Source organism: Oncorhynchus mykiss, chromosome 17 (assembly GCF_013265735.2).
Source record: "Oncorhynchus mykiss isolate Arlee chromosome 17, USDA_OmykA_1.1, whole genome shotgun sequence".
In the NCBI taxonomy this organism is placed as follows: Eukaryota; Metazoa; Chordata; class Actinopteri; order Salmoniformes; family Salmonidae; genus Oncorhynchus; species Oncorhynchus mykiss.
Genome location: NC_048581.1, coordinates 69853678 through 69879753, shown reverse-complemented (window position 1 = coordinate 69879753; position 26076 = coordinate 69853678). Strand labels below are relative to the sequence as shown.

General features: G+C 42.1%; 1 protein-coding gene across 2 annotated transcripts in view; it reads left to right on the top strand.

Moving 5' to 3' along the window:
* The window catches only part of fhit (fragile histidine triad diadenosine triphosphatase), a 301102-nt gene that overhangs the window by 215892 nt on the left and 59134 nt on the right, over positions 1 to 26076 (top strand). For both annotated transcript variants that reach the window (XM_021569595.2, XM_021569594.2), the window contains exon 5: positions 25616 to 25761. In XM_021569595.2, coding sequence (XP_021425270.1) covers positions 25616 to 25761 — 146 coding nt within the window. The remainder of the gene's footprint in view (positions 1 to 25615; positions 25762 to 26076) is intronic.

The following is a 26076-nucleotide window of genomic DNA, read 5'->3' as shown; positions in this document are numbered from 1 at the left end:
TTTATAAATTAGCAAAAAAATCTTTGTCATTATGGAGTTTCAATCAACAATTTAATCAATTTTAGAATAAGGCTGTAACCTAACAAAATGTGTAAAAGTTCAAGTGATCTGAATACTTTCCGAAGGCACTGTATGTAAATATATGTAACAGTATAACTTTAGACCGTCCCCTCGCCCATAGCCAGGCGCGAACCAGGGACCCTCTGCACACATCAACAACAGTCACCCACGAAGCATCGTTACCCATCGCTCCACAAAAGCCGCTGCCCTTGCCGAGCAAGGGGAACTACTACTTCAAGGTCTCAGAGCAAGTGACGTCACCGATTGAAACGCTATTTAGCGCACACCGCTAACTAAGCTAGCCGTTTCACATCCGTTACATATTTACACCTGTATATCCAGGTGGTCTCTGTGGTGATTCAGTTTTACAGAGAGGCATGTTGACATTAACAAGTTACAGGTTTATATACTGTAGTGTGTCTGAATTATGTTGTCATAAAGTAAATACCAAAGAAAGCACTTCTTTGGTATTAATGTGTTTATAACAATGGGTTGTTGTCCACCCAGGAGCTATTGGCTTAAATATTGATTTAATAATGACCTAGTAGCTAGATCTTATTGATCACTAATACAGACAACATTCAGATATCCCTGTAATGCCAAACGTCCCCCCCACACACTATTTTTCATTTATCAGAAAATAAGGTAATGTCTCTCTCAAGGCTTTAGTGAAAGAAAAATATATTATTTAACAATAAGATTTTATAAAATAAATTGAAGTGGTGTTGTATTATAACCCAAGGCTAAGAGAGTCTTTATTTCTTTACTGCACAATATACATCAGAGACAGCCGAGCCGGTTGTCCGTTTATTGGAACATTTATATAGAGAAATATCAAAACAACAGACAAAAAAATATATATTTTTTGTGAAAACACAAAGAAGCAATTTCGCAACAGTGTAGACTCAAAACAGATGTAGACAAACTAACACATACACCACATAACTTTATATTTTATGTTATTAAGTGTGAGAGGGATGAAAAACAACTTTGAAAAGACACATACGGTATGAAAGCTATTACTGGAATTCAGATAACTTAAAAAAAAAAAATCCTAGTAATTATTTATTCTTTGATCATGTTAATGTTACATGAATAAATGTTGGGGCGCTCTCTATAACGCTCTCTCGCTCTCTCTCTTTCTCTCTAATTTTCAATTTCTCTCTCCCTGCTTCTGTATCCATAGAATTATGGTTTTAGACCATGCACCGCTGATATGATTGTTGAATGGGTGCAGTGATAGTGCAGATTATGACACTACTGTAAATTGTTGGTGACTGAAGACCAAAACAAACCCAAAGCAGCTCTGGTACTGCCAAGATATGATAGCATATCAGTTTGGTGTTTATTCAAAAGTTATATCACTTCATTCCAACTTTTTGGCTTCAATCATTTTTCCTCTTTCTCACTTCACTTGTTTCTTTACTTGTAGTCTAGGCAATATGTGAAAATAGTGATCAGCTTTTCATAAAAGCATGAAACTTGGTACTCTTGTATAGTTTTGGGTCCTGGACAATTTCAGACAGGGAGCCATCGCATAAACGCTTCTTGGCGACCGTGGCAGCCATTTCTTATTTTCATCTGTAGCCGAACATTGTATTTTCCTTCATATCTGCTGAACCAAACATGATCACGCAGAAAAGGTGTCTATCCCTACGTTTTGAAGATCAAGGATGACAATGCGTCCATGTAAAAAAAGAAAGATGGTGCTGCAGTGGCAGCCGTCTGTCACGGATCCCCCCGGTACTGCTGCTCATTCCGTTCACCATCTCCGGAGGTCTACTGTACGTCACCGGCCTTCTAGGCGTCACTGAAATGGATTCATTACCACCAACCCTGGACTGTCTTGTCTCATTACGCACACCTGGTTCCCATTAATATTTTGGTACATAAGATCTCTGCCATAATTTCCAATGACAGAAAACAGCTTCTGGACATTACAACATCACTAACCTCGATTTGGATGAACATTTCTACTTCAACGAGTCGGCAGCTCTGTACATTCTGCTTACTTCCAACCAGGCTATAATCCCCAAAAGAGGAAGCGGCGGTGAAAGAGAGGCAGGCGAGGTTGCATCCTGACGAGACTACGTCGGCGAGCAAATAGACTGCCATTGCCCTCTGTTCTATTGGCGAACGTGCAGTCACCGGCGAACAAACTGGATGAGCACCGTTCAAGACTATCCTATATACAGTATTACTATAATATGTTTTTCAGAGTCGTGGATACTATAAACTCACCGGACAGTTTATTAGGTACACCACCCCATTCATCAAGCAGGCAGACAGGCATCGAAGCAAACCCATCTGGTTTGGGATTAGTGGGACTATCATTTGTTTTTCAACAGGACAATGACCCAACACACCTCCAGGGTGCGTAAGGGCTATTTTACCAAGAAGGAGAGACGATGGAGTGCTGCATCAGATGACCTAGCCTCCACAATCCCCCGACCTCAACCAAATTGAGATGGTTTGGGATGAGTTAGACTCCAGAGTGAAGGAAAAGCAACCTGGTCCGGAGTAACAGGCACACCTGTTAATTGTAATGCATTCCAGGTGACTACCTCATGAAGCTGGTGGCTATTTGAATGATCTCAAATATAAATGTATTTTGCTTTGTTTAACACTTTTTTGGTTACTACCTGATTCCATATGTGTTATTTCATAGTTTTGATGTCTTCACTATTATTCTACAATGTAGAGGAATAAGTAGGTGTGTGCAATCTTTTGACTAGTACTGTGTATATATATTTTTTTACTGTGTATATATATATATTTATATATTTATATATATATGTATATATATATAGAGAGAGAGAGAGAGAGAGAGAGAGAGAGATTTTTTTTACATATTTTATCTTGAACTCTGCATTGTTGGAAAATGACCCATAAGTAAGCATTTTCATGTTAGTCTACATCTGTTGTTTACATAGCATGTGACAAACATGTATTTTATTTTATTTGTACAACTTTAAAAATCGCCACCCGGCGGCTGTAGCGGCAGTTGCTATTCCACCATACCCGGACAATACATTTTCATTCATATCTGCTGATCCAAACATGATAACACAGAAATTGTGATGTCTACCCCAATTGTTATGGTCAAGGATTACAATGGTGACATGTACAACATCATACCCTGTTCAGATTATTATATAATGGTGGACTGCCATGGTAAACCATGCAAGGAAATCCCAACCTTTTCAATGTTATCATGGTTGGTTCAGCACATATGAAGGAAAATACATTGTCTGGCTATGGAGGAATAGCACAATGGCTGCCACAGCCACCAGGGGGCACACAGCTGGTAACTGTGGCTTGGTTTCTGCAAATATTCTTAAACTTGGGGGGTCATTTTGGCACATATGCAGTTTTGAAATCATTATCTGGCTAAAATATGGATTGTTTTCCTGGGGCCCCGCGGCCCCTGGGGATTGGCGTCACACCATCAGACGAGGGTGGCAGTGATCCGGGGGCCAGCACAGCTCCCGCGCTTCCTCTTTATTATTGTTGTTTTTCCACGAGGGAACACAACATGCTCCAGAATGCCAGAGAACCACCAGGGACCTTTCTCTTTCTTGATTGCAGGCTGAAGGCTTTGATCAGTGTTGCGTTCCCTTGCGGATTTGCCCTTTGCCTCTGAGCAAAAACAAAACTGTGTCACTGCTCAGAAAGAAGTTGCATCCAATGCCAATGAAACTCTGTTAAGGAGGAAGTCATGTTCATTTGTTGAACGCATTGAGCAATCTTCTTTCTCTCAAGTGTTAAGTCAAACTCTGATGGGGAGAGATTGATTACAGTATTCAAATCAAACATGTGTAGACCTTACTGTGAAATACTTACTATCCCTTAACCAACAATGCAGAGTTTTTTTTTTTTTAAGGAAGAAAAATTTGCTAAAAGGTTAGTCAAGGTAATTGAGGTAATATGTACATATAGGTAGGGGTAAAGTGACTATGCATAGATAATAAACAGCGAGTAGCAGCAGCGTAAAAAGCCGTAAAAGCTGTTAAGGGGCTTACTGTGCGTTAGCAGACAGAACAGTCCATGACTTGGGTGGCTGGAGTCTTGGACAATTTTTAAGGCCTCAAGTGAAAAGTACCTTTGTTATATTCAGCTCCTATGCATATTTCACATGGATCAGGCAATTTCATAACACATACAGTACCAGTCAAAAGTTTGGACACACCTACTATTTCTACGGTTTTTCTTTATTCTTACTATTTTCTACATTGTAGAATAATAGTGAATCAAATCAAATCAAATTGATTTATATAGCCCTTCTTACATCAGCTGATATATCAAAGTGCTGTACAGAAACACAGCCTAAAATCCCAAACAGCAAGCAATGCAGGTGTAGAAGCACGGTGGCTAGGAAAAACTCCCTAGAAAGGCCAAAACCTAGGAAGAAACCTAGAGAGGAACCAGGCTATGAGGGGTGGCCAGTCCTCTTCTGGCTGTGCCGGGTGGAGATTATAGCAGAACATGGCCAAGATGTTCAAATGTTCATAAATGACCAGCATGGTCAAATAATAGTAATCACAGTGAACACAAAATACATTCAAAACTATGAAATAACACTTATGGAACCATGTAGTAACCAAAAAAGTGAGATTCTTCGAAGTTGCCACCCTTTGCCTTGATGACAGCTATGCACACTCTTGGCATTCTCTCAACCAGCTTCATGAGGTAGTCACCTTGAATGCATTTCAATTAACAGGTGTGCCTTGTTAAAAGTTAATTTGTGGAATTTCTTTCCTTCTTAATGTGTTTGAAACAATCAGTTGTGTTGTGACATGGTAGGGGTGGTGTACAGAAGATAGCTCTATTTGGTAAAAGAAGGGCACAGGGGGAGACACAGATGCAGACACTGGAGGCAGATGGTTTGAGTCTCTGATATTTATTATAATCCAAGGGGTAGGCAAGAGAATGGTCGTGGAAAGGCAAAAGATCATAACAAGGTCAGCGTCCAGGAGGTACAGAGTGGCAGGCAGGCTCGAGGTCAGGGCAGGCAGTATGGCAAGGGTGAAAACCGGGAGGACTAGAAAAAACAGAGAAAAGGAAAAAGCAGGAGCACGGTAGAACACGCGGGTTGACTTGACAAACAAGACGAACTGGAAACAGACAAACAGGGAACACAGAAATAAGTAATGAGGAATGAGGACCAATGAGGAAAACGGGTGACACCTGGAGGTGGGTGGAGTCAATCACAAAGACAGGTGACACAGATCAGGGCATGACAAAAAGACCAAGTCCATATTATGGCAAGAACAGCTCAAATAAGCAAAGAGAAACGACAGTCCATCATTACTTTAAGACATGAAGGTAATCAATCTGGAAAATTTCAAGAACTTTCAAAGTTTCTTCAAGTGCTTTCGCAAAAACCATTAAATGCTATGATGAAACTGGCTCTCATGAGGACTGCCACAGGAAAGGAAGACACAGAGTTACCTCTGATAGAGAGGATACATTCATTAGAGTTAACTGCACCTCAGATTGCAGCCCAAATATATGCTTCACAGAGTTCAAGTAACAGACACATCTCACCATCAACTGTTCAGAGGAGACTGTGTGAATCAGGTCTTCATGGTCGAATTGCTGCAAAGAAACCACTGCTAAAGAAGAATGGCACCGGAGGAGATAGCTGCCGTTTTACGGGCTCTTAACCAGACAACCGACAAGGCCAACATGCCATCATTCGCAGGAGAAAGAGACAGAGACAGTAAGGATCCAACGGCGAGGGGGTAATCTGCCTCTACCAATTAGCCAATGTACAATCATTGGATAACAAAATATTGAGTATTTTGAGTATCCTACCAACGGGACATTTAAAAACTGTAATATCTTATGTTTCACCGAGTCGTGGCTGAACGACGACATGGATAAAATACAGCTGGCGGAGTTTATGCTGCATCGGCAAGATAGAACAGCTGTCTCTGGTTAAACAAGGGGGGGCCGTCTGTGTATATTTGTAAACAACAACTGGCGCACAAAATCTAATATTAAGGAAGCCTCAAGGTTTTGCTCGCCTGAGGTAGAGTATCTCATGCTAAGCTGTAGACCATACTATTTACCAAGAGAGTTTTCATCTATATTTTTCGTAGCTGTCTATTTACCACCACTAACTGACTCTGGCACTAAGTCCGCATTCAATGAGCTGTATAAGGCCATAAGCAAACAGGAAGACCCTCATCCAGAGGCGGCGATCCTAGTGGCCGTGGACTTTAATGCAGGGAAACTTAAATTGGTTTTACCTCATTTCTACCAGCATGTTAAATGTGCAACCTGTCACTAAGATGGGTAGAAAGCTCTTCCTCTCCCTCCATTTGGCAAATCTGACCATAATTATATCCTCTTGAATCCTGCTTACAAGCTAAAACTAAAGCAGGAAGCACCAGTGACTTGGTCAATAAAGAATTGGTCAGATGACGCAGATGCTAAGCTACAGGACTGTTTTGCTAGCACAGACTTGAATATGTTCCGGTATTATTCCGATGGCATTGAGGAGTGCCACATCAGTCACTGGCTTCATCAATAAGGGCATCGATGACGTCGTCCCCACAGTGACTGTACGTACATACCCCAACCAGAAGCCATGGATTACAGGCAACATCCTTACTGAGAAAAATGGTAGAGCTGCCACTTTCAAGGAGCGGGACTCTAACCCGGACGCTTATAAGAAATCCCGCTATGCCCTCAGACAAACCATCAAACAGACAACGTGTCAATACAGGACTAAGATTGAATCGTACTACACTACACGTACACTACACGTACTACATTATGTCCAGCTAGCAGCAGGTAACTTGGTCACGAAAATCAGAAAAGCAATCAAATTAAATTGTTTACCTTTGATGAGCTTCGGATGTTTTCACTCTAGAGACTCCCAGTTAGATAGCCAATGTTCCTTTTTTCCAAAAATATTAATTTTGTAGGCAAAAAAGCTCAGTTTGTTCTTCATGTTTGGCTGAGAAATGGACGGGAAATTGCGGTCACGAAAACGCTGAACAATATTCCAAATTAGCTCCACAATATCGACAGAAACATGGCAAACGTTGTTTAATATCAATCCTCAAGGTCTTTTTCAAATATCTATTCGATAATATATCCATCGGGACAATTGGTTTTTCAGTAGGACCGATTGGAAAAATGGCTACCTCTGTATTTTACGCAATAATCACTTTGAGAGCCATCAGGTGACCACTTACACAATGTAGCCGCTTACGGGGATTCTTCAACATAAATGCGTAAAACTACGTCACAATGCTGTAGACACCTTGGGGAATACGTAGAAAAAGTAATCTGGTTGATAGCACATGCACTGCTCAATAGGGACGCATTGGAACGCAGAGCTTTCAAAACATGAGGCACTTCCAGATTGGATTTTTCTCAGGCTTTCGCCTGCAATATCAGTTCTGTTATACTCACAGACAATATTTGTACAGTTTTGGAGTGTTTTCTATCCTAAGCTGTCAATTATATGCATATTCTAGCATCTTGTCCTGACAAAATATCCCGTTTACTTTGGGTACGATATTTTTCCAAAAATGAAAATACTGCCCCCTAGTCACAACAGGTTTTAAAGCACACCAATAAGAAGAAGAGATTTGCTTGGGCTAAGAAACATGAGCAATGGACATTAGACAGGTGGAAATCTGTCCTTTGGTCTGATGTCCAAATTTGAGATTTTTGGTTCTAACCGCTGTGTCTTTGTGAGACAGAGTAGGTGAGCGGATTATCTCCGCATGTGTGGTTCCCACCGTGAAGCATAGAGGAGGTGTGATGGTGTGGGGGTGCTTTGCTGGTGATACTGTCAATGATTTATTTAGAGTTCAAGGCACACTTAACCAGCATGGCTACCACATTATTCTGCAGCGATACACCATCCCATCTGGTTTGCGCTTAATGAGAATATAATTTGTTTTTGAACAGGACAATAACCCAAAACACACCTTCAGGCTGTGTAAGGGCTATTTGACCAAGGACAGTGATGACCTGGCCTCAACCCAATTGAGAAGGTTTGGGATGAGTTAAAGTGCAGAGTAAAGGAAAAGCAGCCAACAAATGCTCAGCATATGTGGGAACTTCTTCAAGACTGCTAGAAAAGCATTTCTCATGAAGCTGGTTGAGAGAATGCCAAGAGTGTACAAAGTTGTCATCAATGAAAAGGGTGGCTTCTTTGAAGAATCTCAAATATAAAATGTATTTTGATTTGTTTGACACTTTTTGGTTACTACATGATTCCATATGTGTTATTTCATTGTTTTGATGTCTTCACTATTATTCTACAATGTAGAAAATAGTACAAATGAAGAAACACCTTTGAATGAGTAGGTGTGTCCAAACCTTTGACTGGTACTGTATATGTTGTTTCTATCATGTCATTGTGTTCTGTCATTGTGTGTTCAACAGTTGAATAAAGAATAGCATTTGTACATTTCATATGCTTTCAAACCATATAGGTGGTAACCATTGTCTTCACATCAATAATATAGTGGGTATGGGAGACAGGGATCCTAAAATGGTTTGTTTGCTTCATAGATGATGGATACCCACGCAGACAAGATACATCTCTGTGGTCTTTAAAGTTACATCAATCTAAACGTTCTCACTTTATATCTTCTCATGTGGGACCTTCCACTGAACAAATTTGCTGTTCACATGTTCTTCCTCTTTTCTCCTGCATCCCAGTTGGCGTGTGGCTGATAGTTACAGAAAAGGCAAATATAACTCAACTGAAAAAGACAGCAATAAAGGAGACTTGAGAGCCATTTCTCGACTTGTGTATGAAGTATATCAGACATCATTCATAGCTTGGCACAGCGGTCTAAGGCACTGCATCTCAGTGTTAGAGGCATCACTACAGACCCTGGTTTGATTCCAGGCTGTATAACAACTGGCTGTGATTGGGAATCCCATAGGGTGGCGCACAATTGGCCCAGCGTGGTCTGGTTTAGGGTTTGGCCGGGGTAAGCCGTGATTGTAAATAACAATTTGTTCTTAACTGACTTGCCTAGTTAAATAAAGGTGAAATTAAAAAAATATATAGAAAACATTACTCCAAAAGGAGATTGGCCTGATTAACATTTATGTAACCAAATAAAGCAATTATAGATGCAGTTGACTATTGTGTACATCATGATACTATAACTCTAAGATTATACTGTACCAGCAAAAAAAGGACATTAGTTCAAACCAGGTATTAAATGTGTATTAGTGAATAGAATTGGCACAAGTACAAATGTAATCGGCAATATATTTGTTACCAAAATACACAAACATACCTTGCACCTACCACTGCATTTGATCCCTCTAAGCTACTCCACAATGTACACAAACACAACAGTGCTCTTTAAAACCAAAATCACTTCAGCTAAATGTCACAAATCATAATGTGAATGGATATCCTCCACAGCTTATGAAACCTGGTCAGAAAAAAAAGATTTCATACGGAAAGAGATTTATTTGTTGTCACCTCAGTATTTTCCTCCGTGTTCCTGCTTTCGTCAATCCTTCATCTTTGTGCAGCTCCAGATGGGCAAAAACAAAACACAGGGAGACATTTTGTCATCCCTCACAACTGCTTCCACAGAACAAACGGCAGACAGACAGCCATGCTCCAGTTGTCTGTTATCATCACACAGAAAAGACACACAGAAAACAAACTACTACAACTACTTCTCAACTGTTTGGGTAGAAACAATAACTGCTTAAAGAGTGATTCTGCTTTGTTGATAGCATTTTCCTGGAACAAACAGCACCTGACAGAGTCAAGTAACCCCCGACAATACAAGACCTCAGGATCAGACTTCACAAGACACGTCAAGGACTCATCAAAATGCTCTGCCTGCACTTATTATACAGCTACAATGGATCATATTCCGCTCTACAATCGGATTATTGCTGAATACAACATTTCATGTTCCACAAATTCCCTCAGAGAAATGTTTTATTTAATATGTGGAGCCGTATCATCTCTTTTTGAGCTCCATGTCATCTCTTTGTGAGCACCATGTCTGCTGCAGCCCGTATCTTGAGGATGTTCTGAGTCCAATGATGGACACACCATCTGAACTAGTCAGCAAGACGTGAGCTGAGGGCGTTTCTGAGGGTCTGTGTTCTCCAGAAAACTGAAAGGTGTAATGCTTTGGCAACTCTCTGTCTCCAAGTCCCTGGCTTTCCAACTGCTACAGTATAAAAAAATGTGGTGGTGAAAAGCAGCCGGTGCTCACTGACAGTCGCTACATCTCATAGGAGAGACAGAGAGATGGAGAATCCACCCGAGTAGTGTGATCTTGTCTTAAAGCCCCCCTGTTTGGAAGTATTTATCACAGATATTGATTTATTCTCATCCCCCATCCCCCCACCCCCGTCTTTGTTTAATCATATCAGATTTGGAGGTTCAGCATTGATAGAATTGATTGTCCTAGACAAAACTGACAATTCCTGTCCAAGGGTTGTTTCTGAGACTGAATGTTTCTACGTAGAGTGCTTGAATTTAAATTGACGTGACAGAATCTATGTGTATTTGAGAATACATCAAGGGGGGATTGGAAAAACTTTGATTAGTGCTGATGTCGTTTGTAGTCTGTTTGTATTGATGGACCAATTTAATATACATCCCATTATTCAATTTCAGCATGCTTAATTTGATGAAAATCCACTTTGTAAATTAGGCTTTTATATGTCTCTCTATTTTCACTATAAACAATTAGCTCCTTCATCACTGGCAGATCAGAACATAAACTGTTCTGTATAGAGAAAAAAAATCACTACAGCATTTCTGTCTGCGTAATGCTTTGATATGGAACAATAAATCGTACTCTACATTGATTGCATTGATTACATTGATCTAAATCACGTGTATTTTTTTTTACAATACATTCTTAGTTCATTGGAATAGGTGATGTGACAATATTAGGTGTACTTTTTCTTGTCTTTGTGTCCTTGTATAGTCACCTATTGTGAAGATTGAAAGATAAGAAAGTGTATCGATTGTTTCTATTCCATACTTCTATAGGAAAGGTTCACTGGGCGAGCTTTCCCTCAGTCTTCTGATGGTGGTGTAACTATATCTGAAAGCATCATTAAAGCCTTTACACCCATACCCTGGCTGTTTAAAGCCAACCATGATCCTGTAGGGATGAGGAGTTAGAGAAGAGAGTTGCATTTGTTATCCAGAAGAGTCCTAGGGCTTTACTCTACCTTTCTACATTCTCTACATCTATCCATCTAGTGATGTACTCCTAAGAGTGCAGATGTCACAGGATATGGTCTTGGCTTTTTCTTTTTGTTGCAGATCGCTCAGGGCGGCTTACGACTGTCTAATCCTAGCTGACAGTTAAGTGATAATTGCAGAGGTAAGCTTTGCCCAAGACACTTGGTATTGAATGAGAACTGTGCTAGCTATTGACAGGAGAGAGGGGAAATCCTATCTTTAATGATGAAAGCCTGGTAAGCGTGAGAAATCGTATTTCTAGATCTTTCTGCCTGCACCCCCCTCAGTCAACCACATGTTGCTGAGGTATAGTGCCTTGTATTCCGAGAGAAGAGCTTATTGAAGATTGAAAAATAAACATTTTAGATTTTCGGTCACAGTTGACATCGCAACCATTGTGTTTTTGAATTGGGATTTGTTTATAGAATCTTTCAATATGACAGATAATCTCTTGAACTCCCACCTATGCATAATACGGACATATCCTGTAAATTGCTTTTTCGTGCCTCTGACAATGAACTGTAAGGATACTCTCATTGAAGACCTGCAGTCAATCTGTCATTTATTAAAGTTTTATGGACTGAATATGAAGTTGCCCAGACCTGCATCTCCCCTAATATTATTATTTATTGTTCAGTTCCGGTATGTTCCAGGCCGGGGGATATCCCTGTCGTAAATCTCCAAAGAGACCCAGCACTTCACTCACCCAAGATTGGTTGGGGTATTTGCAAAGGGGTGTAGTGGCATGCTTGCATGCCCTTGTGTTTAGGTAGAGGTTCTATCTATACCATATATCACTTATACAGCCCCTGGCACAGAAGCGCTAAACCGCTTTCACACGACCCACACACCAGTGTGTGATTTATGTTTGATTGGTATGTTGGAGCTGATTTGATTTTGGCTTTTTTTCTGAACCGGGTCGCACTTTGACTTACAGATTCCATAACATTGTAAGGTGGATGTGTGATTGATAGAACAATTATATAGCAGAAAATAGAGCTTGATTGGTTCACCAACAGTATATTTTATTATGAGATGATAATGGACTATAAATGTAGGAAATCAGTCAAGCTATAAGAAAAAAAGTGTTGGGTTTGTGAATGGATTGAGGCCTTTTTTTTTACTCACGTTCTCTATGACAGATGTATGTAAGGTTCTCTGAACTAAGGCATATCGCTTGAACTCTTGCATGTCTTGTCCAGTCTGAATGCACACAATAAGTGACTCAGCTGGAACCATGCAATCCTTCCTGTATGAAGATCTACAGTCTTAGAAAAAAGGGTTCCAAAAGGGTTCTTCAGGTGTCCCCATAGAAGACTTTATGGTTCCATGTAGAACCCGCTGTGGAAAGGGTTCTTCATGGAACCCAAAAGGATTTTACCTGGAACCAAAAAGTGTTATTCAAAGGGTACTCCTATGGGGATAGCCGAAGAACCATTTTAGGTTCTAGATATACACTCTTAAAAAGGTGCTATCTGTTTCCTGCCAATGGCTGTTTTCTCATGAATGGATTAATCATGTGTAGAATAGACTCATGCACACACAGTACTACAATACCTGTCAAATAGCCCGACGGAGGGTATTAAAATGAAATTCAGTTGTTTTTTTCTTTCCTTTCCTTCCCTGTTGTTTTTGTGTTGCCTCAAAGTATGTATGTTTTAGACTGGATGTTAAAATGAGCAGACATTTTGTGCCAGAGGCAGCCTCTGCATAGCACAACAAGGCTTTGTTCTTCTGAAACATGATGGGTAGCACTTATTCCTCTACCATTCTCCCATTGTCTCTGCACTGCCAGTCAGCATTGAGTCTTCCATGCCTATACCCACTCATTGGCAGCGTACACACACCTCTCTCTGCTGCTGTTAGCTTACTGCTCTATTACAGCCAATACCCCATTTTACAAAAGAACACATTGAAAAAAAAGGGAAAGGTAGTAATGATACAGACAAGTTTATTGTTTACAAATAAATAGTGGTTGGCTATTGAATGTGGCGTCACAATTCAAACTATCAGCTCACCTTGCAGTGCTTTTGCAGAACAATGGGTGAGCTGTCTGGAAAATTATTTCAATACATTAGTGTGAATAGATATGTTTAGAAATTCCCAATGACTGAACAAAGAAAGAGCCAGTTGGAGGCATGTTGGGCTCATTTTAGAGGATTGTGATTGGTTCTGGGAATGTTTTCTCATGAGGTAAGCAGCAAATCCTGTACAATCCCAGGCTTTGCTGACATCATCTGCTTCTCTCCATATGCTCACCCTGTCTCAGCTCTTCTTTCAGATCTCAGGCTCTCTCACATATCATACATTTCCACATTCACTGTAACACCAAACTCCCCCATCCAAGTCTACCATCCACATTTACAGTAAGTGTCTTATTCTTTAAGCCTTGTAAGAAATGAGCATCCACTCACAAAACCACTACATACACTGCCTCAACTCTTGCAGTAAACATCTCCAACCAACGAAAAATAACACATTCTGGAATAAAGTGCACCTTGCCAACGCGACAGGGGGCCATACTTTTTACAGAACACTTCATATTACATCAAGAGCTCACCAGCCTAAACGGGATGCAATGTTATATTTCTACCATTGGTCTTCCCATTTTTTCTCCCTGTAATCATCGTGTGGAGGATGGTGTTGTTGAGGCCAGGGCATGTGTCCATTAAAGTGGGAATCAGGGCCTTGAACCTTCCAAAGAATGAATGGTCCCATTAACCTCATGGGCTCTCCTGACTGTCCTGACAGCATACCACTGGAAAAGGGGATTACATCTTTCCTTTTTTTTCTTGAGGAGAGTATTGAGAGACATCCTTGAATTGTGATCCGGCCTTGGTTGTTGAGCAGTCCTTTTTTTATGTATTTTTATTTTACCTTTATTTAACTAGGCAAGTCAGTTAAGAACAAATTCTTATTTACAATGACGGCCTAGGAACAGTGGGTTAACTGCCTGTTCAGGGGCAGAACGACAGACCTTGTCAGCTCGGGGGTTTGAACTTGCAACCTTCCGGTTACTAGTCCAACGCTCTAACCACTAGGCTACCCTGCCGCCCCGTTGTCCTGCTGTGAAGGGTTAAAGGTGGACGCAATCTTTTCTTTGGAGAGCGTTTGAACAATGTTGCCTGTACCCATGTCTGTCCATGTCTCCTGAATGTTGCCTGTACCCATGTCTGTCCATGTCTCCTGAATGTTGCCTGTACCCATGTCTGTCCATGTCTCTGGAGTTGTTTCTGGTATGCTCTTTTGTCTCTCTCTATTTTTGAATAGTAACTTTGATTATTGATATTGATACAACATGAAGGACAGACATCTTTCTATCCCCAATGTTTTCTGTGCCCTCTAACAACAATGTGCAAGCAGCCTATGTTTGTGTCAATCATCTCATGGACACAGATGTGGCTAGAATGACAGCCCAGACATAGTCCTCTTTCTACTTTCCACCAGACTCCCCCTTCATAGTCCAGTGACAGTACACTGTGTACAGTATGTGCTACTGTATTCTCATGACAGTGTCTGACCAATCTGATTAAATCAAATAACAGATTTTGAAGAGGGGGGGGGGGCTATTTGAGTACAATGTCCCAGGGTCGTCTCTGGCAGACTGGCAGAACTCCCAGCTCTGTGGGGAAGGGTTGAGGGGAGGCATGGCAGTCAAAGAGGGCATAGCTCTGAACCCCCCCCCCTGTGCCTCATTTCACATAAGTCAGCTTTTAATTCAATATTTTTGTTTTTAATTTCTATTGGTGTGGAGGCGTGTGTGCTTAGAAGGGTAAGGTATACAGTGCAGCAAGCTGCTGAGGGTTTGGAGCGGAGCATGTTGAAACAGAGCCTCGTCGTATCTCTTTGACAACAACACTGTGAGTGTCAGGGCAATATCGCAGCTATGAGATTGAGTTCAAGTTTATTCTATTAAGTGTTGAAATAATGATTTATTTTCAGTGTCCCAGCTGTAACTCAGCTGAAAGGCTGCGTAAATATTTGATGAAAAGTTACTCATAAGCTTTGATTAGAGGAATTTGGGTTTCAATAAAACCCAATTCCAAAGCACGGAGATGTTTTCAATAACGACTGCACATAGTAATTAAACCCAATGAGTTTGTGTCCTCCCGCCTCACAGACACGGCAGAGAAGAAACCGAAATAAAGAGAGCTGTGTTGTTCAGTCTTCAGAGAAACACTCATATCCTTTCATTGCTCTGTTAGTCTCTCCTGTGTTGCTGAACAGAGTCTAGTCCTTGGGTAGATTGATTTGGTTAAAAAAAAGAGCCCTCTTCAGAAATGAATCCCTTTGTCAGCAGATCCATGCCACTTTGGAGGGGTGAAGGGTGATGGGGGTTGTTTAGGCACAGCTGTAATCAGGAAGACAGACCAAGTTGTTGCCGCGGTGATGGATCCCCTTGTTTTGGCAGCCCTATTTCTGAGCTGTGGAGGCACTTTGATTCATTCAAAGCCTGCTGTGTTCATCTCAGACCAGGTATATGTCAGAAGGTTTGTGTGTGGGTTTGCAGTGTATGTGCAGGTGTGTGTGTGCTCCCCCACACCCAACTGAAGCCTTCACCTCCAGCCCCACACCATTTGCAGGGTCACACTGCGCACAAATCTGTATTTGTTATGTTAGATGTCATTACTCTTGATGTCATTTTAATTTCTCAGACTGTGTAAAATGCAACTGGATCATATCTCTCTTGGCTTAATCATGGGATTTGTGATCCAATTGTGTAGTGCCGTTATTTATTTATCCGGCTACTCAATTTTCCCACCGCATATTGAAAAGGGAGGGGGCTTCAGGATGTGGAGGGGGGTGACAGTGTCGGGTGGGGGCTGGTGTCGAAGGGGCTGATTCTCATAGACCCAGACAAAGTCGATGTCACAGTAGAAAATGATAACGTTTGGGGGCAGATGTTTTCCCGAAAGAAATGATTGCATTTGCAATGTAAAACCAATCTACATGCCTTGTTCTTATTATATGCACTGCGACCTCAGGAGTGAATCAGATGAAAGCAGTCAAATAACTGTTATGACAGATAATAATGGGATCAGAATGGGGTTTCTCGCCCGGGCCCCGGTCCCCATCTGTGGAGCCTGGAGAATGAGTGTGCCCGCCTGGCCAGCCTCCGCTGAGAGATTGAGATTGGATTGGCTTAGGCAGAGCCATATGGACTCCATCTCACCTGTGGGATGCTGTAGAGGGTAATGAAGCCCCTGGCACACAAGGACAATGTGTGTTGGGTTGGCATGCAGTAAAAACATGCACTGGTATTGTGCTGATTCGACTGAAGATAATGCTTAGGTTATGTTTATATTCAACCCACAGCAGGTAGTCAATGCATACTAGAAGATGGAAAAGTGGAAAGATGTGTTGGGCTAGCAGAGAGCGAAGATGTGTGTGTAGTCTGCATGCAGTGAAAATGAGTGGTGGGTTAGCTCACCGTTAAAATATATGTAAGATACTTTTTAAAGTTTTCGGAAGATGGTCAGGGACTCAGCTGTTCTGACATTAGGGGGAAGATTGTTCCACCATTGGGGTGCCAGGACAGAGAATATATTTCACTGGGCTAAGTGGGAGCTGCCCTTCCGTGAGGGTGGGAGGGTCAAAAGACTAAATAGAGGTGGCAGAACAGAGTGCTCAGGTTGGGGTGTATGGTTTGACAATACCCTGGAGGTAGGGAGGGGCAGTACCTTTTGCTGCTTTGTAGGCAATCAACAGGGTTTTGAAGATGATGTGAGCTTCGACTGGAAGCCAGTGGAATGTGCAGGGGAGCGGGGTGATATGGGAGAACTTGGTAAGGTTGAACACCAGGAATGCTGTGTCGTTCTGAATAAGTTGCAGGGTTTGAAGGCACAAGCGGGGAGCCCAGCCAACAGAGTTGCAGTAGTCTAGACGGGAGAGGATTAGTACCTATTCCGCTTCCTGTGTGAGGAAAGATTGTACTCTACAGATGTTGTAGAGCATGAACATGCGAGTCACTGCTTTGATGTTTTCAGAGAATGATAGGGTGTTGTCCAAGGTCATGCCAAGGTTCTTTGCACTCTGGGAGGGGGACATCGTGGAGTTGTCAACCTTGGAGCTGGCAGGCCTTCCCCGGGTGGAAGAGCAGCTCCGTCTTGTTGAGGTTGAGCTTGAGGTGGTGGGCCGACATCCAAGCTGAGATGTCTGCCAGGCACTCAGAGATGTGTGTCGCCATCTGGGTGTCTGAATCGGCCAAGGAGAAAAGTAGTTGAGTGTAATTCCTATAGCAATGATAGGAGAGCCCATGTGAGGATATGACAGAGCCGAGAGACTTGGTTTTAAGATAAAAGAGGAGAGAGCCTAGAACCGAGCATGCGGTGCAGACACAGATCCTCTCCATGCCACCTGGTAGGAGCGACATGTCAGGTAGGATGCAATCCAGGAGTATGCAGAGCCTGAGAAGCCTAGCCCTGAGAGGGTGGAGAGGAGGAGCTGATAGATAACAGTTTTGAAGGCAGTGGATATATCTAGGATGATGAGAACAGAGGAGAGAGTCAGCTTTGGCAGAGCGGAGAACCTCAGTGACACGGAGGAGAGCGGTCTCAGTTGCGTGAGAACCAAAATTGGTTCTGTAAAAGTTCCCAGAACATTTGCGGCAAATGTTATAGTAACACAAAAACTGTCCCTGCTGTGCTGATGATTATACAAGGTTTCCAGAGATGGTCTGGATAAGGGAGGAGGGGATGGGGTCAAGTGGGAAGGTTGTCGTGCGCCTGGACATCACTAGTCACAGGATTTAATCTGAAAAGAGAGAGGAGAAAGAGGTCAAGGTGTAGGGTAGTTCTGTGGACTCAGTAGGCTGAGTACCGGAGCGCCAAGTCTAGGTCCAAAAGGCTTCTAAACAGCTTCTACCCCCAAGCCATAAGACTCCTGAACAGCTAATGAAATGGCTACCCAGACTATTTGCATTGCCGCCCCTCCCCTTTCACACTGCTGCTATTCTCTGTTTATTATCTATGCATAGTCACTTTAACTCTACCTACATGTGCCCACGCACAATGTGCCCCCGCACATTGACTCTGTACCGGTACCCCTGTATATGGCCTCCACATGACATGACTCTGTACCGGTACCCCTGTATATAGCCTCCACATTGACTCTGTACCAGTACCCCTGTATATAGCCTCCACATGACATGACTCTGTACCGGTACACCTGTTTATAGCCTCCACATTGACTCTGTACTGGTACCGCTGTATATAGCCTCCACATGACATGACTCTGTACCGGTACCCCTGTATATAGCCTCCACATGACATGACTCTGTACCGGTACACCTGTTTATAGCCTCCACATTGACTCTGTACTGGTACCGCTGTATATAACCTCCATATTGACTCTGTACCGGTACACCTGTATATAGCCTCCACATTGACTCTGTACCGGTACCCCTGTATATAGCCTCCACATGACATGACTCTGTACCGGTACACCTGTTTATAGCCTCCACATTGACTCTGTACTGGTACCGCTGTATATAGCCTCCACATGACATGACTCTGTACCGGTACCCCTGTATATAGCCTCCACATGACATGACTCTGTACCGGTACCCCTGTATATAGCCTCCACATGACATGACTCTGTACTGGTACCCCTGTATATAGCCTCCACATGACATGACTCTGTACCGGTACCCCTGTATATAGCCTCCACATTCACTCTGTACCGGTACCCCTGTATATTGCCTCCACATTCACTCTGTACCGGTACCCCTGTATATAGCCTCCACATTCACTCTGTACCGGTACACCTGTATATAACCTCCACATTCACTCTGTACCGGTACACCTGTATATAACCTCCACATTCACTCTGTACCGGTACCCCTGTATATGGCCTCCACATGACATGACTCTGTACCGGTACCCCTGTATATAACCTCCACATTCACTCTGTACCGGTACCCCTGTATATAGCCTCCACATTCACTCTGTACCGGTACACCTGTATATGGCCTCCACATTCACTCTGTACATAGCCTCCACATTCACTCTGTACCGGTACCCCTGTATATAGCCTCCACATGACATGACTCTGTACCGGTACACCTGTATATAGCCACCACATTCACTCTGTACCGGTAACCCTGTATATAGCCTCCACATGACATGACTCTGTACCGGTACACCTGTATATAACCTCCACATTCACTCTGTACCGGTACCCCTGTATATGGCCTCCACATGACATGACTCTGTACCGGTACCCCTGTATATAACCTCCACATTCACTCTGTACCGGTACCCCTGTATATAGCCTCCACATTCACTCTGTACCGGTACACCTGTATATGGCCTCCACATTCACTCTGTACATAGCCTCCACATTCACTCTGTACCGGTACCCCTGTATATAGCCTCCACATGACATGACTCTGTACCGGTACACCTGTATATAGCCACCACATTCACTCTGTACCGGTAACCCTGTATATAGCCTCCACATGACATGACTCTGTACCGGTACCCCTGTATATAGCCTCTACATTCACTCTGTACCGGTACCCCTGTATATACAGTGCCTTGCGAAAGTATTCGCCCCCCTTGAACTTTGCGACCTTTTGCCACATTTCAGGCTTCAAACATCAAGATATAAAACTGTATTTTTTTGTGAAGAATCAACAACAAGTGGGACACAATCATGAAGTGGAACGACATTTATTGGATATTTCAAACTTTTTTAACAAATCAAAAACTGAAAAATTGGGCGTGCAAAATTATTAAGACCCTTTACTTTCAGTGCAGCAAACTCTCTCCAGAAGTTCAGTGAGGATCTCTGAATGATGCAATGTTGACCTAAATGACTAATGATGATAAATACAATCCACCTGTGTGTAATCAAGTCTCCGTATAAATGCACCTGCACTGTGATAGTCTCAGAGGTCCGTTAAAAGCGCAGAGAGCATCATGAAGAACAAGGAACACACCATGCAGGTCCGAGATACTGTTGTGAAGAAGTTTAAAGCCGGATTTGGATACAAAAAGATTTCCCAAGCTTTAAACATCCCAAGGAGCACTGTTCAAGCGATAATATTGAAATGGAAGGAGTATCAGACCACTGCAAATCTACCAAGACCTGGCCGTCCCTCTAAACTTTCAGCTCATACAAGGAGAAGACTGATCAGAGATGCAGCCAAGAGGCCCATGATCACTCTGGATGAACTGCAGAGATCTACAGCTGAGGTGGGAGACTCTGTCCATAGGACAACAATCAGTCGTATATTGCACAAATCTGGCCTTTATGGAAGAGTGGCAAGAAGAAAGCCATTTCTTAAAGATATCCATAAAAAGTGTCGTTTAAAGTTTGCCACAAGCCACCTGGGAGACACACCAAACATGTGGAAGAAGGTGCTCTGGTCAGATGAAACCAAAATTGAACTTTTTGGCAACAATGCAAAACGTTATGTTTGGCGTAAAAGCAACACAGCTGAACACACCATCCCCACTGTCAAACATGGTGGTGGCAGCATCATGGTTTGGGCCTGCTTTTCTTCAGCAGGGACAGGGAAGATGGTTAAAATTGATGGGAAGATGGGTGGAGCCAAATACAGGACCATTCTGGAAGAAAACCTGATGGAGTCTGCAAAAGACCCGAGACTGGGACGGAGATTTGTCTTCCAACAAGACAATGATCCAAAACATAAAGCAAAATCTACAATGGAATGGTTCAAAAATAAACATATCCAGGTGTTAGAATGGCCAAGTCAAAGTTCAGACCTGAATCCAATCGAGAATCTGTGGAAAGAACTGAAAACTGCTGTTCACAAATGCTTTCCATCCAACCTCATTGAGCTCGAGCTGTTTTGCAAGGAGGAATGGGAAAAAAATGTCAGTCTCTCGATGTGCAAAACTGATAGAGACATACCCCAAGCGACTTACAGCTGTAATCGCAGCAAAAGGTGGCGCTACAAAGTATTAACTTAAGGGGGCTGAATAATTTTGCACGCCCAAATTTTCAGTTTTTGATTTGTTAAAAAAGTTTGAAATATCCAATAAATGTCGTTCCACTTCATGATTGTGTCCCACTTGTTGTTGATTCTTCACAAAAAAATACAGTTTTATATCTTTATGTTTGAAGCCTGAAATGTGGCAAAAGGTCGCAAAGTTCAAGGGGGCCGAATACTTTCGCAAGGCACTGTAGCCTCCACATTCACTCTGTACCGGTACACCTGTATATAGCCTCCATATTCACTCTGTACCGGTACCCCTGTATATAGCCTCCACATTCACTCTGTACCGGTACCCCTGTATATAGCCTCCACATTCACTCTGTACCGGTACACCTGTATATAACCTCCACATTCACTCTGTACCGGTACACCTGTATATAACCTCCACATTCACTCTGTACCGGTACCCCTGTATATGGCCTCCACATGACATGACTCTGTACCGGTACCCCTGTATATAACCTCCACATTCACTCTGTACCGGTACCCCTGTATATAGCCTCCACATTCACTCTGTACCGGTACACCTGTATATGGCCTCCACATTCACTCTGTACCAGTACCCCTGTATATAGCCTCCACATTCACTCTGTACCGGTACCCCTGTATATAGCCTCCACATGACATGACTCTGTACCGGTACCCCTGTATATAGCCTCCACATTCACTCTGTACCGGTACCCCTGTATATAGCCTCCACATTCACTCTGTACCGGTACACCTGTATATAGCCTCCACATTCACTCTGTACCGGTACCCCTGTATATAGCCTCCACATTGACTCTGTACCGGTACCCCTGTATATAACCTCCATATTGACTCTGTACCGGTACACCTGTATATAGCCTCCACATTGACTCTGTACCGGTACACCTGTATATAGCCTCCACATGACATGACTCTGTACCGGTACCCCTGTATATAGCCTCCACATTCACTCTGTACCGGTACACCTGTATATAGCCTCCACATGACATGACTCTGTACCGGTACACCTGTATATAGCCTCCACATTGACTCTGTACTGGTACACCTGTATATAGCCTCCACATGACATGACTCTGTACCGGTACACCTGTATATAGCCTCCACATTCACTCTGTACCGGTACACCTGTATATAACCTCCACATTGATTCTGTACCGGTACACCTGTATATAGCCTCTACATTGACTCTGTACCGGTACCCCTGTATATAGCCTCCACATTCACTCTGTACCGGTACACCTGTATATAGCCTCCACATTCACTCTGTACCAGTACACCTGTATATGGCCTCCACATTCACTCTGTACCGGTACCCCTGTATATAGCCTCCACATTCACTCTGTACCGGTACCCCTGTATATAGCCTCCACATGACATGACTCTGTACCGGTACACCTGTATATAGCCTCCACATTCACTCTGTACCGGTACCCCTGTATATAACCTCCATATTGACTCTGTACCGGTACACCTGTATATAGCCTCCACATTCACTCTGTACCGGTACCCCTGTATATAACCTCCATATTGACTCTGTACCGGTACACCTGTATATAGCCTCCACATTGACTCTGTACCGGTACACCTGTATATAGCCTCCACATTCACTCTGTACCGGTACCCCTGTATATAACCTCCATATTGACTCTGTACCGGTACACCTGTATATAGCCTCCACATTGACTCTGTACCGGTACACCTGTATATAACCTCCACTTTATTATTTTACTGCTGCTCTTTAATTATTTGTTACTTTTATTTCTTCTTTTTTATTTATCTATTTTTTACTTAACACATATTTTTTCTTAAAACTGCTTTGTTGGCTAAGGGCTTGTAAGTAACCATTACATTATTGAATGATTATTGAATGAGGTGTGGATGTCAAAATCAAATCAAATCAAATTGTAGTTGTCACATACACGTGTTTAGCAGATGTCATAGACCGTATTATGATATCTGATTTCATTCCAGTGTGCTGCACATGAAAAGGGTAGCAAACTGATCATTAGTGCCGCTGTTTCTGACTCGTAAGATGAATGGCGCCCAGACACAGCCATTATGCCATGAAACACAAGGATGTAATCATCCTCTCCAAACGCTGCAGGATGCTGTTTTATGTTTGGTTTTGGACTAGGATGTCTCTTTCATTTCTATTGCCTGTGGACAAGTTTTTGAATATTTTTCACATCAGTAATTCAACACTTTAGATGTTATTTTTCTCATAAATCTGGCCTGCACATGAAGTCAATGTGACAACTCTTGATCTTTCATAATGGTCCAGTTCTTCATATTAAAGTATATTTGGTATAGTTGATTGCTATGCTTGACTTTCATTAAGATTCAACTCTGCTGTCTGTCTCCACAAATTATATCTGCCACGGTGCAATAGAATATGGAAATCATTTTTGATTACTTGATGCCTGTAATCAAGACATGTCTGGCTGTAAAGTGATTTTTGAATCAAAAGGCGAGACATAGGAGCAATAACAAAATTTGATCCAGAATGTTATATTTTGATTGCTTATTTGAAAGTTATTTCCAAGCAAGAAATGAACATACATCATGAATTCTATGTTCCAGGTTTTGTTCTCAGTCATGTCAGTCTGTTACACACTATCCTATCTCAAGTTTCCCATTTTTGTTTTGTGAAAATATCAATCTAAGGTGCATTTTTTTTCTTTCCTGTTCTTATTTTCCCTCGATCTCTCCTTAATTGTTGGCTCCTGTTTCTCAGAGAACTGTTTCCCGGATAGTGTTGTCAGAACACTGTTATTGATCCAATGACCCGAGTCTGAAGGAAAAATGTCCTTCAGCCTTTGGACATTTTCTCTCAAAGTCCTTCCACCTGTCATCAACACGTCTCGCTTTAGTAACAAAGCTTGATTACTTTCCAGTGTGCAATTGCACTGAGATGTGTGGATTGTGAGAATTTCTGTGAAATATGTTTCATGACCTTTATAACTCAGCTGAAATTGATAATTTTTGGTCCCTGACAAAACATCCCCATGCACTTAAGTTGTAAGAGGTATGAACATGGCAGTTTTCTCTATTTTAGTTACTTCAAAGCCAGAATACTGATAATAAATGAGTCTGCTTTCAATCCCCTTGCCTATGCTATTTAATAGGGACTTTATAATGGGTTTGTAAATGGCTTGTACATACACAACATGACCAAAAGTATGCGGACTCCTGCTCGTCAAACATCTCATTCCAAAATCATGGGCATTAATATGGAGTTGGTCCCCCCTTTGCTGATATAACAGCCTCCACTCTTCTGGGAAGGATTTCCACTAGATGTTGGAACATTGCTGCGGAGACTTGCTTCCATTCCACAAGAGCATTAGTGAGGTCAGGCACCGATGTTGGGCAATTAGGCCTGGCTCGCAGTCGGCGTTCCAATTCGTCCCAATGGGGTTCGATGGGGTTGAGGTCAGGGCTCTGTGCAGGCCAGTCAAGTTCTTCCACACCGATCTCGACAAAACATTGCTGTATGGACCTCGCTTTGTGCACGGGGGCAGTAACAGAAAAGGACCTTCCCCAAACTGTTGCCACAAAGTTGGAAGCACAGAATAGTCTAGAATGTCATTGTTCTGCCAGCTTTTTGTTGAGTTTGTTTGTATAAATATTGGTTGTTTATATTTCATATAGCTCTCAAATGTTTTTCAACACCTTTCACAACCAAGTCTCAATGTATACTTTGTATGGCTAGATGAAACAAAATATTTGGTAAAAACTATGGTGTTTTTTCACTATATGAGAACAATGTTATTTCCAGAAGGACATGACTAACACAATGATAGTTTATAATTTTGGTGTTGAAAATAATCAAAATAGTTTTATTGCTATCTAGATGATAAGTGTCCTCATGATAAGTGTTGTTTCATTTTTGGTATTCATAGTATAGATCTTAAATAGTATAGGTCTTAAATGTAGAACATGATGAAATAGAGCTTTATAATTACAAAAACACGTTTTTATGCTGCCTGCCTTTTAGAGGAACAAAGCAGAGATACGGACAGTATCACACCTCTGTAAAGCTCTGTTTTATTTCACATTAACATTTGGAGACTAGCTATACTGAAAAAAACATATAAAGTTACCTCGGTGAACAAATTGTACAAAAGTCCCATATAAACCATCTCAATTGAGTTTATTTGACTCAGCTTAAGAAGGCAATGCCAACAACAACACGATGTAATATTTCAAATAACACACTTGTGTCTCAATTTAGGATTCTGCCTCTCTTTCCCCATTTTAAATATCCTTGCTTGTCTATCAGTGTTGCTACTGTATCTATGCACTCTGTTGTTGATAATGTATCTCTCTGACTTTGTTCCCTTACCTCTCTTGCTGTCTGTGGTTTCCTTAACCAGCCTGTCTCTCAGATGTGTTGGTGTGTCCTCTGCGGCCCGTTGAGCGTTTCCGAGACTTGCATCCTGATGAGGTGGCTGACCTCTTCACCACTACCCAGAGAGTGGCTGACCTGGTGGAGAAACACTTCCAGGCTTCCTCCCTCACCATCGCCATACAGGTAATACTGTACACACTACCGTCGGTATCCAGCATTACAACATAGGGATGAATACCAATTCCAAATCTACATCCCTTTGCGTATGTATCTTCCATGGCTCATTTCTGGTCCATATCAGACAGAAGAAAGTGTTCATTACTATTCAAGCTCAAAATTATTTTTAATAATTAATTATTGTGGGCCATGTATCTATCTATATAATATGGTGTGGGTTAGAGAGAGCGAGAGAGAGAAGGAGTAATGTGTGAATGACCAAGTGAACAATTGTGTGAGTCACCATCTGAGTCAGTGAGTGTGTTAGTGAAAGAAAGTAAA